At 39.1% G+C, this 15908-nt stretch overlaps 1 protein-coding gene across 1 annotated transcript; it reads left to right on the top strand.

The window, feature by feature from the left end:
• The first annotated feature begins 226 nt into the window (after positions 1-226).
• Positions 227-3251, top strand: LOC134799282 (hippocampus abundant transcript 1 protein). The gene has a single exon (XM_063771659.1). The coding sequence runs from the start codon at positions 413-415 to the stop codon at positions 1850-1852; it is 1440 nt and encodes a 479-aa protein (XP_063627729.1). The 5' UTR covers positions 227-412; the 3' UTR covers positions 1853-3251.
• The last annotated feature ends 12657 nt before the right edge of the window (positions 3252-15908 follow it).

The raw sequence follows: 15908 nt of genomic DNA, 5'->3' as shown, positions 1-15908 counted from the left end.
TTTGAAAATGTTACCATTGTATAAAAATAACTGAAATGGTAGAAATCTGAGGAGATTACTATGAGATTCCTCCATGTTTCCTCAGATATATTTATTTTATCTGAAATTAGTTTATATGCTAATTAGGCACAAGAAAATCACGTCAACATTTTAAACTTTTATTTTAAATCGTTATCTTACTAGTTCGTTTTGGTATAGTCTTAAATTTGGGTTTGAAATTCGAAATACTTTACAACTTTGTGCATGATTTTATTTATATCCTGGCAGCACAAGTATCGAGTTGTTTTTCATTTAATTTTCAGTGGAATTTTGACGTCGCTGCTACTGGCTTTATATCTCCATGTAGTGCCTAGGTTTTCAAAATGTCTCTAATTAAGTAGTTCTGTAGGGAAACAAACGGATCGATTCTTAAATGACGCCCACGAAAACGACAAAAACCGAAGTAGAAATGGTGATAAGAAACAGAAAGACCGCAATGAAAGACGGGATCATGACGATGTCTGGCATCGGGGAGCCTTCCGTGTTCCACGCACTAGTGGTGATTTTTTTGGAGTTCTTCGCGTGGGGACTGCTCACGATGCCAATCATATCGGTGCTAAACGCCACGTTCCCAGATCACACGTTCCTGATGAACGGACTGATAATGGGCATCAAGGGCATCCTGTCGTTCCTGTCCGCGCCGCTGATCGGCGCGCTGTCCGACGTCTGGGGCCGAAAGTTCTTCCTTCTGGTGACGGTGTTCTTCACCTGCGCGCCGATCCCGCTCATGACCATCAACACCTGGTGGTTCTTCGCCATGATTAGCATCAGTGGAGTGTTCGCCGTGACGTTTTCGATCGTGTTCGCGTACGTGGCGGATGTGACCACGGAGGCGGAGCGCTCGCGCGCCTACGGGCTGGTCTCTGCTACTTTCGCCGCTAGCATGGTGATCTCGCCCGCGCTCGGCGCCTACCTCATGGACCTCTATGGTGAGGCGCTCGTGGTAGCCGCCGCCACCGCCGTCGCCGTGCTGGACGTATTCTTTATTATGGTGGCCGTGCCAGAAAGCTTGCCTGAGAAAGTCCGACCCAGTGGATGGGGCCCCGCAATTAGCTGGGAGCAGGCCGACCCATTTGCTGCACTAAGGAAAGTGGGAGCGGAGCGTACAGTGTTGATGCTGTGTGTGGCTGTGTTTTTGTCTTACCTCCCTGAGGCGGGACAGTATTCGTGCATATTTGTGTACCTCAAACTAGTGATGGGTTTTGGTGTAGTGCAAGTGGCGATTTTCATCGCAATTGTGGGAGTGCTGAGCATTGGAGTGCAAGTGATCCTCGGCTTCCTAATGAGGACTCTAGGACCGAAGCACACCATCATGTTGGGGCTGTTGTTTGAGATGCTGCAGCTCATGTGGTACGGTTTCGGGTCCCGCACGTGGATGATGTGGGCGGCGGGTGTGCTAGCGGCGCTGGGCTCGCTCACGTACCCCGCCATCAGCGCGTACGTGTCGGTGAACTCGCGGCCGGACCGACAGGGCGTTGTGCAGGGTATGGTGACCGGAGTGCGCGGGCTCTGCAACGGCCTCGGGCCCGCGATGTTCGGCGTCATCTTCTACTTGTTCCATGTGGATTTGAACGAGGAGCATGCGACGGACGGCCGACCGGAGCCGGACCGCTACGTTCGCCTGGTGCCGGGCCCGCCGTTCGTGCTGGGCGCGCTGTTGGTCATCTGCGCCCTGCTGGTGGCCGCGTTCCTGCCCGAGGACGGCGCGTCGTCGGGGCGGCGCTCGCCAGACGCGCGCTTCGAGCTGGAGCGCGGGCGGCGCGTGGCGGGCGCGCTGTCGCCACTGATGGCGCCGGAGTCGGCAGCGCTCTAGCTGCAAGCCCGCGCCGCCCGCGCAGCGAGCGTCTGAGCCCCGCATTTACGAAGGTACCAAAGTGAGACCACCGGGCTATCCCCGGTCCTTGAGAGACTTTCTGCTTCTATTGTGGTTTTTAAGCTTTATACCTGTTTTGTAACTTTCGATTTGCCGCAGATGTGTACATATTTTATCTATAAATCATTGAAATAGATGAGGGCGCCGGGCGCGCCCTCCTGGACTCCTGTTGTTGGGAGCTGTTGGGTTGAACTGTCACTAAACATTCACTCTAAAGAATATTTATATAAATCATCATGCTTTTCTCTAAGCTCCTCATGTTACAATAAATCAAATGAAATATTTTCACTATCAACTTCTATTTTTTTCACAAAATCATTTTGATAAATACAAAACATTTGTCAATGAGATATTAATCTTTAGACTAATTATTACACAAAGAATGGTTTAATTAAACTGGAATCATATTTATCTTGAGGGTGAATAATGAAGTGCCTTTGATCAAATATAACTCCTGTTTAGTCAACAAAAGTTCTGTATAAATCAGATGAATAATTATTTTTTTATTACATAAAAAACTTATCACTACATAATCATGCAAGTATTCTACATAAAAATAATTTAATTCTTTCTTTCTATTATCAAATACAATTTCGTTTGAACTATTTATGATCTTGATGCAAACTAAAAACTAAATTGAACTGTAATAATAAGCATTGTAGAAAATAATGTTTCTAGATCTAGTTCATCCATTTGGCTCAGTGACCTCTGGGAATAGTTCACATGTCACCGCGGATGACTAATGTTTGTTTTGTTGTCAAGTTTGTCATAAAAAAAATCATTAAGGAATGTTGTTAGAACACCTTTATTTGTTTTTATGTATATGTCTTTAGTTTGTTTATTGATTCCCTTAGTACCTATGTTGGCAACAAGTACTAACAGCAACAGAGTTAACTAACCAAAGGTTTACGAATAGTCAGTTAACAGTGTTGATGATGGTACCATAGGTAATTGCTTATTTCTTAGTCATATCTTGCCTTTTCTTGCAATCATCTTAAAATTAATCCATTTAGGTAATAAAATACACAACTGTCATAAATCGTATCTGACAAAAATAAATATTGGAAAAGTTTCAAAAGCTGTAAATAGGCAGTATCCGTGGGCGTTGTGCCGCCATTTCTTCCACACAACACTTGTCAGGAGTAGGTAGTTTTGTAATACTTCACTGCACCACCTTACTCTCCTTTCTTTAGCAAATTGTCAAATTGAAGATCTCAACACTGTGAAATTTGTAGTAGCAGTGTTTTGTTTATATGTTCGTTATTATTATTTGGTATATATAAACAAATTAGTGATTGAGTTTAGAGTAGATTTTTTAATAAGATTAAGTCCTAAACAACCTAATAGTATTATAATGATGACAATACTAGGCTCCTTGGTAGGACTGTCGAGCAGGTACTTTAGGAGTGAGTGATAGTTGGAAGCCAGGGTTGTCAACATGTTCAACAATGATAACTAGCATGAGGTGTCAGTTCAGTACAAATGAGAGGCATTGTTTACCAAACAACGTTGTATGCAAATAAGTCGTCAAGGATTGCCCCATCCCATGTCGCTAGATGACACAACTGTATCGAGGCACGACCTATATTTACATATCCCCTCGTCACCTTGTCTGTTCTCGATTCCGTCAGACTTGACTACGTAGACTCATTTCGTTCGATAATCGGTTATCAGACCAGCTGAATAGGTATTATCGCGTTAATCATAACTGTACTTACTTACAGGCTTTCTATATCGTTCGAAGCGATCGTAAAAAGGTGTAATGTAGGGACGGGTGTTTCACATGTAATGCAGCGTTTCGCATTCGTTTATTTAATCAATTGTGATAAAAGCTTGTAAAAATACCAAAGGCCCAAGTGAAACTAGATATTATGTGTATGTCACAAAGACGCTTCGTTGTCTATGAAGCAATTAAGAACCCATTAGGCTTTATTGTCCTTAAAAATTTAAGGCAGGTATCAGAATAAAGCACGTATCCGGTCAAATAAAACGGTTGCCAAAAGCTACAGTTGCCAAGAAATTGTTCAGCGATACATAGTACACTCTGCGTTTTTGTGAGAGAATACTAACGTCTGGACCGGTTCAATTAGTGTGTTATCGGTTCTCACTGCATATTATAAAATAATGCCCATAAAGATACAAGTTATGCTCGGGGCCACGGCCTCAAGGTCGGCGTGGACATTTCGTGGTTAGTCAACCGTTCGTTCGCCGCTCTGATTTAGGTACATATTTTAAATTAGTTGTAATTTGGTTGGAGTCAATTTTCCAGATAAAATCGTGTTTTTCAGTAAGTACTGTCCTGTGTCACAAACAAATTAAGAACTACCCATCCGTGACACGGCTTTTGCATTAGTACTTTGATGTGACGAGTTACATTCCCGAGCTTGTACTTAGTTAGGTGTCTCGCTCGACCTGCAATTAGGTACTTCAACTTACCCGTAATTTCACGGTTAGATGGATTTGTTATTAATCCCTAATTTATATTCAAGCAATCTAGCAACTTTGGAGGCGTTATTCGATATAAGTTATTAACAGGTGGCGTCACAAGAGTATTAGAGTAAGCTGTTAATATTGTATAGTCATCAAGCTATCACTAATGCAGTGTGAGCGGTCGACACGCTATTCTACGTTTTATCGCCGCGTCGATAGTTCTCGTTATATCAAAAAGAAAAGCCCCGGGGCTTGTAAAACTAAATTAGGGCGAGAGGCATGGGCTGTCTGCCCTTTATTGGGACGACTGAACTCGTAAACGCTCAATATTATTACATTATAGAACGTAAAAGTCTCTATCATCTATAATTTGAAAAATCGAGTTCGTTTTAAATATGAAGATGATAATCCTTGTTTATGATTCGCGTAGCGCATGTAATTCATATACAAATATGTAGTTTCTATACCTAGTATTCTTCAGTAGCTATGGTAACGGAAATAAATTATATCGCGGTAGACCCGTTTGTGTAAAAGTACCTGACTCCAAATGTCTGGTGGATCGAAGACATCCACCCGTCCCGATAATCCACGGCGAAGCTTCACAATTCAAGTTCGCAGCTCATTCATATGCCGCCGCCGTCCGAGATTAGTTATATCTCTGTCAGCATTATTTCTCTGCTCTGAGAAATTGTCCTCCGTACCCTTGAATATACTCATTTGAAATTTGAATGAGCACGTATGGCTGCGTTGCGTTCGCTTGTTTTGCTCGTAATGTTCGTGTCTTAAATTGCAATTTAAATACTAAGCATCATGTTGCTTAAACATAAACATGTATCATGAATATCATGATGCATGATGGGAGCGTCGTGGCCTAGTTAAGGAGTTGTTCTACTTCTAGTGGATTACTTTAGCTCGCAAGAGTAAATTCCCTAGTTTGATCCTTTGCTTTCAACTTTGCGTAGTTTATTTAAGTTAAATCCACTTAAGAGTCCTGGTTAAGGAAAACACGATTTTGAAACTGGTTTTTACGCACGTCTGCATTACGTTGCTCATCGCCTTATTCGTAATTACTCTTCGGGTATGTTCCATTTTCAATTCAATTTGTTCAGGAATACAAATTTATTTAAAATATAACATTGTTCATTACAATACGATATTGATTAATTATCAAAATAATTACATACTTTGAAACATGACAAAGCTTGTTGAGCAATCAATTTAACACAAACAAAGCTCTTATCGGGTATTTCTTATCACTAAATTAATTAGTAATTGCAATTCGGTAGCCAAAAAAACAAAGTCCATAATTAATTATAAAACACGCGGAAGAGGATGTTTCCTTAAGAGTATTCAGCGCTGTTTGCGAGGCTTGTAAGAAAAGGAGGTAAAAACGATTAGATCTTTATACCATATCCGTATGTGTAATCCTAATCAGCCAAAGTATTCCAATGCAATGCATTCCACGTGCAACATGCACGTCATCCACATAACTATTTAAGCCCTCTATTTCAGCTATCGTAAACATTCACTCGAAACAATATCTACAGCGATCACAATGCCCCTTGTCCCCATCTCTGACAGTTAATAAAGTTAATATAAACACCATTTCCCAACGTCGACGTGGCTGTTTATAAACAAAATTCAAATAGGTATATATATAGTTGTCGGGATGCAGCTCGATTCTCCTGCTCCAGTTTTGTAATGCGGATATACACAGAATCTTCAACGTTTCCTAACATTATGCACACTATAAAAATGGCTATTTTCCATTCGAATGTTTTTGATTTTGATGAAGCATGACAAAGGTTTAGAGAAGATTATCGAAAGATGAAACTGCAACAAAACGCAAAGTATTGCGGCATTTAGGTATTAATATTCTTCAACGCTTAACGCCAGCTGTTCAGCTCAAAGATATCGCAACTCACGTTCGTGCAGCATGTTCTGTGAGTTAAACTAAACAAAACTATTTTCGTGAAAGTAGTATTATACTATACTGTATAGGGAATTCGGGGCAGCCCATCCGTTAGCGTTAACTGCGGCAATCGCCGTATGTCTCGATTTGCTAGACTGTGATATATACAGTTTAATGAAATCCTGGAACAAGGCCAGCAAAAGCCGGTCTTGGCCTAAAAGGAATTTGTCAAATTTAGTTCAATCGTCTAGTTCTAAACAGGCCATAGCCATGGGCATATTTCGCCTAAGTCTTACTGAATGAATGTTGCCACAAGATTTAATCAAACGATGTTTAAATGTTTTGATAGCAAGTCTGGATTGACAAGAAATTCTTAATTGCTTGTGTTTGGCCACAATTGATATTGTCGACGCCAGTTAATTGAGCTCACGCTCGCTATTGATTGCTGGTATTTATACGTGTGTCAAGTGATAAGGGGCTGTCCATAAATTACGTCATCGATTTTGGACGATTTTGGACCCCCCCCCCCTATAATCATCCAAATATCATGCTTCAAATGACCCCATTTCCTCCTACTTCATGCTACCGTCATCCGATGTCCAGACCCCCCCCCCCCCTAATTTGAAATGACGTAATTTATGAATAGCCCCTAAGGCTGTTTATCGCACTATGACTAATGCAGCCACGTTACGCCATACTACTGCTATCTTATACCCTAACTAATTCATGCTCAAGTTTGTTTAAAACTTCAAAAAATATAAAAGTATATTCAAATTTAGTATGTTAAAATTCCATATAATATGTAACATGCCTTTCTTCGGCTCATACTCTTAACGCTTTCCCAGTTACATCGTCAAGAGCCCAAAAACCGAAATTTGTAATTTTTAGGTACAGAGTATGCTTAAAATATGTAAACGTGCAGTGTCTTAATTTTTGAAGAATATCTTGTTTTACCTCTCTACCATCAACGGCTTGGATGTTATTTATCTTTCATTCATCCGTGGAACAGTTATCTTGATGTTAAGTTGATATGGCACATTAGTGGTTTCGTACTCAGGTTGAAACACGTGTGACTGCGTGGGAGGACTATAATAACACGTGCAAGTAAAAAAATCTAAAATCTTTTCCTTATGATTTCACACCGTATTGGCGTACTATTCCCTCAAAACGTTCTCATTCGTAGGACGTTCTGATATAAAATATGTACGTGTAATCGTACAGTTCTAGCGAAGTGGTCGGAAAACTTCCTAGACCTGAAATTCACGTGTCTTCGCACCACCGGCTGCCTTTTATCGCGCACACATGCAGTATACATATAATAAACTCTAATGTACTTAGCCTGAAAAAATATAAAAATAATCTTATTTTTATCAGCCCTTGTGTTTCTGCGATTATCAACAATCGCGATCGATGGAAGAGACTTGTGAGTCAGCTCAGTTTAATAGTGCACAAGCTTATCTTAACTGCCACGTCATAGCATGATGTCAAATAGTCAGGCTCTGTTCACTAACGGACTACGTGATTTTCTGTTATGGGCCCTGTCAGGTGGTAGAATATTCTTCAAACATGTCCTAAAATATATTTTTACACGTGTGTCAGTAGGCACTTAATACAATTACTTATAATGCTATGAATGTAATTAAATTATTCGCATAATAACTGGAAAGCCATGCTATTGTCTAGCGACTAGCAACTCGACTATTTACTTAGCTGCGATAGGACGAAATAACCATTATTGTCGCTGACGTCAACGCGTGACGTCACAAAGTGTGCGGCCATACTTGCTCCGATTTCATTAGTTGAAATAATCCAGCATACATTAGTGCAGAGTGTATAGCTATGCATAATTATGACACGTTTTAAATTTTACTTTAATATATTTATTTCGGCAAGGTAGGAAAATCCAAAGCAAAGTTCTTCGTCCACTACATCTACAAAAACTTCGTGTCAATGCATATTGTTCCCTCCGGAAATAGGGAATAGGCAGCCTGGGACGCCCCAACGTTAACGCCTAAACACGTTTGTACAGTAAATAAGCCACAAACCAGAAATATAAGAAAACTCTAATACAACACCGAACTTACTAGCAGATTGCAAATTTATCGTGTTATCGAATAACTGGAAAACAAATACGCAAAGAAGTTTGATCACGGAATAGTTTTTCAGTGCCAAAGCGGTGCCGCAGGCCTCGTTCCCATGCGGAAAACTAGATTAGGGTGTCTGCGGCACGCAACGGGGTATTGATAACCGCAGTAACGCTCGAGGGCCTGTTCAAACGCTCTACACTACCGTTTCTGTGTGCGGGTGACAAGTGATAAGGATACGACTTGACGTAGTTTGTCTTTTTTCTTTTGGATTTTAGTCTTCGTACCATATGACTAGCTGTCACTAACTTTTGCAAACATGCATGCCACGAGCTTTTTAGGGTGGCAATAAAGTTTACGACCCAGTTTGTCGTCCGCGTTTAGAGTTTTACGGTCACCCCTAATTAATGACAATAAGCATCTTAACAGTACCTGCATCTTCGTTTTCTCGCCCCATGACATTTAGGAATCATGTTTCTTCAGGAAAACGATAGCTTTCAAAGATAGCAAGAAACGTAAAATGAATTATATCTATACGTGTTAAGTTATTCATAAAACTGACAATAGCTGGTTTGTTACTGCACACCGTTGTATGGGGACCTTGCACTTTGAGACTATGCGCTGAAACTGGCACAGTTGATTGTTAGCTGGTCTTGAGCAGATACAGACCGGGAGCCGTCGAGAGCCACCTCTCAGTTAGTGGGGGGGGGGGGGGGGGGGAAGTTCGAGCTGCCGCGCTTCACTTGGAGCAATATTTCTCTAAAACTATACCTATTAGGGCATGTAATATATCATTTTCGGATAAATTAAGGATGAGGAATCTAGTTTTGGAACAAACACAATGCACTTTCTAACAAAAAAAAAGCATAAAGTAGAAAAGACTAAAAAACTTATTTTTGATTTTTTCATAATTACCAATTTTTTTTAAAGCGTAGCAGGAATCTGGAAACAAAAAATACAATCGTAAAGCTACACTTATTATGTTTAAGAAAATATATAGTTTATTATACAAAACTGTTGATAAATGGGACATAAAAAATAATATTAAGCGTGGGTCAGAGTGATCTCAATACAAAATATTATGAATGTGGGAAAGTTACCTATAATTTGTTCTACAATCGTTTATTTTTCTTGTTTTTCGTAAATAACTCGTAAACGGTAGCCCACAGCAAAAAACTATCTTTTACGTAAATAATCTGTTTCAGATTTCTTATAAAATAAGTGCTACTTTTTTTCGCTACCATCAATATTAAAAAAGATATTGAAGGGAGAAAATAAATACTCAGGTCCCCTTTTTTAGTCATTCTTAAATAACTCGTAAACGATGGCCAATAGCAAAAAAATTTTTAATACATGAATAATTTACATAAAATTTCCTACAAAAAAGGTAATTCAAACTTTTTCGCTAGAATCAATATTAAAAACGATATTAAAGAGAGAAAATAAATTCTAAGGTCCCCTTTTTAAATATTGATCCTAGCGAAAAAGTTTTGAATAACCTTTTTTGTAGGAAATTTTATGCTAATTATTCATGTACTAAAATTTTTTTTGCTATTGGCGATCGTTTACGAGTTATTTACGAATGACTAAAAAAGGGGACCTAAGTATTTATTTTCTCCCTTCAATATTTTTTGTAATATTGATGGTAGGGAAAAAAAGTAGCACTTATTTTATAAGAAATCTGAAACAGATTATTTACGTAAAAGATATTTTTAATACAGTTGCTCACAAAGTGCTACTTTACGTAGCTGTTTAGCGTGCGGAAAGTTGGTTATGTCGAACTAGTGCTTTTTACTTTTCCAATTTTTTTAAATTTATACTTGTTCCAATTCACGACTACTTATTGATGAGTGTTAATATTAGTTTCCTTTAAACGTCGTAATCAGCATAAAAACCTACTGTTAATGTAAGAATATGAAAAATATACATATTTCATATTTGAATACTTACCTCTTCATCATTATAACACGTTTATTTTTTAATATTGAATATTGAAAATTCCGTTCTTAATAAGGTGTCTGAATGGAACGGAATAGCTGCCAAACGCCCATAGATATAATATACTTAAAGACGACGTCTAAGCGAGCTGTCACTGTTACCACTTTTGTTTAGTGTACGATTAACAATGTTTTACTTATTTTTTCGCAACTGTATTAAAAAACGTCGTTCGATACACGTGCGGAAATGTCATTCTTCACTCGTCCCGAGTCTTCCCACTCGCCTGCGGCTCGTGGCAAGATATCTCGGTACTCGTGAAGTAATGACATACCTTCCGCACTAGCATCGAAATGTACTATTTTTTGCTGTGGGCTACCGTTTACGAGTTATTTACGAAAAACAAGAAAAATAAACGATTGTAGAACAAATTATAGGTAACTTTCCCACATTCATAAATCATAATATTTTGTATTGAGATCACTCTGACCCACGCTTAATATTATTTTTTATGTCCCATTTATCAACAGTTTTGTATAATAAACTATATATTTTCTTAAACGTAATAAGTGTAGCTTTACGACTGTATTTTTTGTTTTCAGATTCCTGCTACACTTAAAAAAAAATTTGGTAATTATGAAAAAATCAAAAATACGTTTTTTAGTCTTTTCTACTTTATGCTTTTTTTTGTTAGAAAGTGCATTGTTTTTGTTCCAAAACTAGATTCTTCATCCTTAATTTATCCGAAAATGATATATTACATGCCCTAATCGGTACAGTTTTAGAGAAATGTTGCTCCAAGTGAAGCGCGGCGGCGTCGAACTTCCCTCCCTCCCCCCCACTAAATGAGACGTGGCTCTCGAGGTCTCCCGGTCTGTATCTGCTCATGACCAGCTAAGAATCAACTGTGCCAAGTTTCAGCGCATAGTCACAAAGTGCAAGGTGTCATGCACTAACAAACTAGCTACAATGTATTGATACGTTTTTGTGACTAGGTATAGTAGGTATAGATGTAACAGTTAGTTGTACGTTGAAATTTATATATAAACAAAGGAATACTTTGCGTGGGCTTCACCGAATATTCGATTTCATAGCCGACGCTAGTTGTTATTAAAATTGGGAGTTTTCCACGAATAGAATAACAACATTTTGTCAGCTGTCAGTCTTTCGGATTTTACCGCACGGCGCACGTAACTTAATCAAAGACGGTTTCATTGAATAATAAAAGAATCCTACACGCTGAAAGGTCATTGAACGCGACTGTACAGGTATTTTCTCGCTGCAAACGAATTGTTGGAGTTCTCATACGTTTCCTTATGTCATTGCGGTGGCCTTGCAGCCCACGTAATGCTATAGTTTCTATATTTACACATTATTCCGGCCTTCTACGTGATTCACCGAAGAAAGAATCGCTGTAAATCAAAATATACCAACTGTTCTTAGTTCCGCGACTCGGGTATCAGAAACAAAGCATTGTCATGCCAGCTTGCCAGCGTTCTGATAAGCGCACATAATGCATACAAAACACCTTTCAAACTGTCCGGTGACATTGAAGCACAGAAATTAAATACAATTTAGAAATCTTATGTCGTGTCGTCACCTGCATGTGTAATTAATAGAAATATATTGATACAGACGATTTTGATAAGTGAAAGTCGTGACCTATCGCTCCATTATCGATATTTCGGACCTTTGGGACGGCATTCGATTGATATCTTGCATTAGTGACCTCGTTACATTAGCTACAACAAGGATATCGTCAAAGGGTCAAAGCGGTGAATCAGCGGTTTTCCTAGCGGGCCCGAGGCTTCAAGCCCTGCCCTAATTATCTTGGCCTCAATTCTATGGTCTGATTATCGTATTCTTTCCTCCTTCCGAACACCCGAAAAGAGTTTACCGCAAAGAAAGAATAAATAATAATCTGCATAAAGAAATATTTATAAATATTTCATTAAAATGTTATGGTCATGTTCTCGTAAATTGGTAGGTAATTAGAAGAATTACTAATAGCACAGTAATATTACTGCGAAGAAGAATGTCAACAATTAGGTTTTAGCTGTCTAATTTAATTTAAAAATAGCACAATATTTATCTGATGAAATTACACATCCTGACTAGTTTGCTTGATTCGTCTCATGCATATTTATACTTATCTATGTAAAGTTAAAGAACCAGATTATTCCGCAACATGGATTCTTTAGAAGCGTTTTTCTACCGCGGTGTCAGTCCAAGGTCGAGTGACAATCGTCCAACCAAATTACAATAATTATTTACGATACAAGTGCGGAAAAGAGGAAATTCGAAACGAGTGGCGATAAATTAAAACACGACCGAAGGGAGTGTTTTAAATCGACACGAGTTGCGAATTACCTATTCGCACGTGTATCGTACAACGTTTTACTTTACATATGGCCCTTTAAACTTTTGACATACACACGAAAAGTGCTATTTTACGCACTAGTGCGGGAAAATAAGGCCATATGTACTGTAAAGTAGTTTTTAAGGCTGGCGTCCACTAGACTCGCCGAGGCGAATCGAATCGAATCGCAATAATTCGCATCCTATATTTTTACACAAGAATCAGCGCGCCGCAGCTCTTCGTCAATGGACACAGTTGCAAAAATAGAGGCGAATTATTGCGGTTCGATTCGATTCGCCTCGGCGAGTCTAGTGGACGCCAGCCTTAATATCCTCGCGCATCGGGCTTCGCCGCCATCTTGCACATCATTAACGTATATATCTATGGACTGGCCTTACGGGCACTAAAAATGGTACTAGGTTAGCGGTGTCACTCACGAATTCCAGCCAATCGTGCAGTCTTAACGCAACTAGTTGCGACCAATAGCGCGCGTGATGCGAACTCATCAACCAATCGCGCGCGTGATGCGAACTCATCAACCAATCGCGCGTGTGATGCGAACTCATCAACCAATCGCGTTGTACCGGTGTCACACCGCTGTACTGGCCCCTGTCATGCCTCATTATTATTGTCCGTAAAGCCAGTCCCTAGATATCTATGTCAATGTTGCACACCCCTTTTAATTAAAACTGCACAGTTTTTATCCCCCAAATAGTTATCATAATTTTACACAGCTTTCAGAATATTTTCATCTGAATAAAACTGTCTCATTTATTCAACAAAAGTTAATGCCCAGACACGATAATGTCATTACACAACCTGGATTTTAAATTGTGCTGCTCATCCGAGTCAGTAACGAGATTGTTATGTAAAACAGCCGTCCCGGGATCTCCGCAGGACGATGAAAAACGACCCAAATCCGTTCACTTCATCTCCCAGCGACCGCAATGATGCTGTTATTTAAAAAGCCATTTAAAAATCGCGATAAAGCTAAAAGCTGAATCTGAATTCTAAATTTATAATTGCCACCGCTTGGGGAGTAACCGCGGCTAATCGCATCCACCCATATGTCACGTAACGATTCGATTCGGGAACGATCAGAGATTGGGGAATTGTAAATTAAACGCGATTAGATAATAATGATAGCATTATAAACTCGTAAATACGTCCATCTTGCTAATACCATAGTAAAATTATTCCATGCTTACATTGATATGCATAAATAAGATCGCTACGACCCACTCGACCACATCAGCCATTACTGACATTAGGCCATAACAGCTGTATGTGATATTCGAAAACTTGTGGAATAATTCCAAATCAAAATTGATTTTCGAATGTCGCTTACGGTTATTGTGTGTTGTTGGGCAGTGTTTGTTTGTTGTGACATTAATCACTATAATAATTACCGTTATTGATCAGTTAATTAGTATAATCAACTGAATTTAAAAAGGTGGTATCACACGAAATTATTTGTTACGATTGTATGTATGTATGACTTGGGTTTAATTTGAAAACTGCTGGTGTGACTGGATCAACGACACAGTTAATGAATATGTTATTGCGTCCAGAGTGACCCGAGCACCTAATGAAACTTGTAATTATTTGAGATTATTCATGTTAAGTAATTTCATCTATAAATAAAATTTTAAAACGAAAAGTCAGGGTTATTGGATTTGAATATCTTGTTTTGTCTTGTTGACAGTGTATAATATATATTTGGCAACTTGATTGCGAGAGAAAAACATGAAATGATTGCGTTGTGCTGTGTACAAAAAGTGTCCGCGGGAGGTGGGCGTCGTCCGATCCTGAATCGGACCTCAAAATTCCCTCGACCTCCCCTCACGATGCGTGAGAACCTGTAAAAGTAATTAACAGGTTATTCCATATCCTCTTTCGCCGGACACTTTCTGTTATCTTTCTACTAAGAGGGACAAGGAAATATCAAATACCTTTTCTTGGCCTCCTCAACTGAAAGTGACTTAAAAAATTATAAATGTAATAATCCCCTTAGCGTTATGAACTACAGTTATGCACTTATTCAACTTCTAAGATTTCGACACAATTGTAAATAAAACAGGCCCTATTTTACCAATTTGGCAATTACCATCTAACGAGACCAATGTCTTTTATCTTAGTCGACAAATAAAGATTGTAACGAATTTTACGACGATCAATAGGTATAAATGCACTTTATGCAAATAATATTTTTCTGTCTACCAAGATAATGAATAGCGAATTGTCAAACTAGTTAATTAGAGGCCAGATCGTATTTTTGCCTGTACGTGTCAGTTCCTAAGTACGAACTACGATGTAGCAGTATTGTGACGGTGACCCGGAGATGCGCGGGAAGTGACGAGCTAATTGGGCCGTCGTCGACTGGCCGCTATCGGCTGTTCACTTGTTACAACTTTTAATGAGCGCCCACGCGGCGAACTAATTAATTTGTTGGCTTTATTCAGCCAGGTTAATTAATTCAGCATTTTCTCGTCAGAGGGTACCTTTGAAAAGTTGGTTAGTAATGTTCTCTGCGCGGCGACATCAGATGCCCCGGCTAAGCCCGCACCTGTGTCCCGCCTGGAATTACTGTCTCTCCAATAGACAGATTAATTAAGTAGTCAGTTTTTTTTTTTATTTCTTGTAGGTTATGACGAATGCCTGTAGTGGTAAAATTTTCGTGCGAGCTAAAGTATTCCCTTTCCGAGTCTGCCTTGTTAAATATAATGTAGTGCGCAGTACAAGGAAAACATTTGTATTTAATTAGTTATATATACAAACGTTTATTTTTCAATGAAAGCTAGAACTGTCAGCGACCGCTGTACATACCTAAATAAATTATTATAATAATATTAGGTAGTTAATGTAAATAAATTGTAAGATAATTTTTAAATCTTGTTTTCCTCTTAGCGGTAAGTGTTGAGACATTCACATTTTATTTGTGTTATGGAAAACTTACTTTCGGAGCGAAGACGTGTGATTATAATGTGATACTCGGGTTTTTGATTGTTTGCATCAGTCTTATGGGACTCTCGTCTCGGTTTCAAGTTAAGGAAAGCTAAGGATTTTAATTTCTGTTTTTAAGCCGTAGAGGTTTAAAAATGAAACGTCTTTGATTTCTATGACTGCACAATATTTTATAGTGTTTGATGTCCGTGACACCAAGACTATCCCAATGCTTTGCTTGAACGAGTCGGAATGTGACCGTAGCAAAAGCGAACATTTTCCTTTAAAGTCAACTTCATTGTTCGGATGCCGCAGTTAAAATTAAAAATCCGA

The sequence above is a fragment of the Cydia splendana genome, chromosome 18 (genome assembly GCF_910591565.1).
Source record: "Cydia splendana chromosome 18, ilCydSple1.2, whole genome shotgun sequence".
NCBI lineage: Eukaryota > Metazoa > Arthropoda > Insecta > Lepidoptera > Tortricidae > Cydia > Cydia splendana.
This window is presented reverse-complemented; position numbering and strand designations above follow the sequence as displayed.

Excerpts from the sequence above, each read along its gene's own strand:
- LOC134799282 (XM_063771659.1), top strand. The coding sequence starts at position 413 with ATGACGCCCACGAAAACGACAAAAACCGAAGTAGAAATGGTGATAAGA.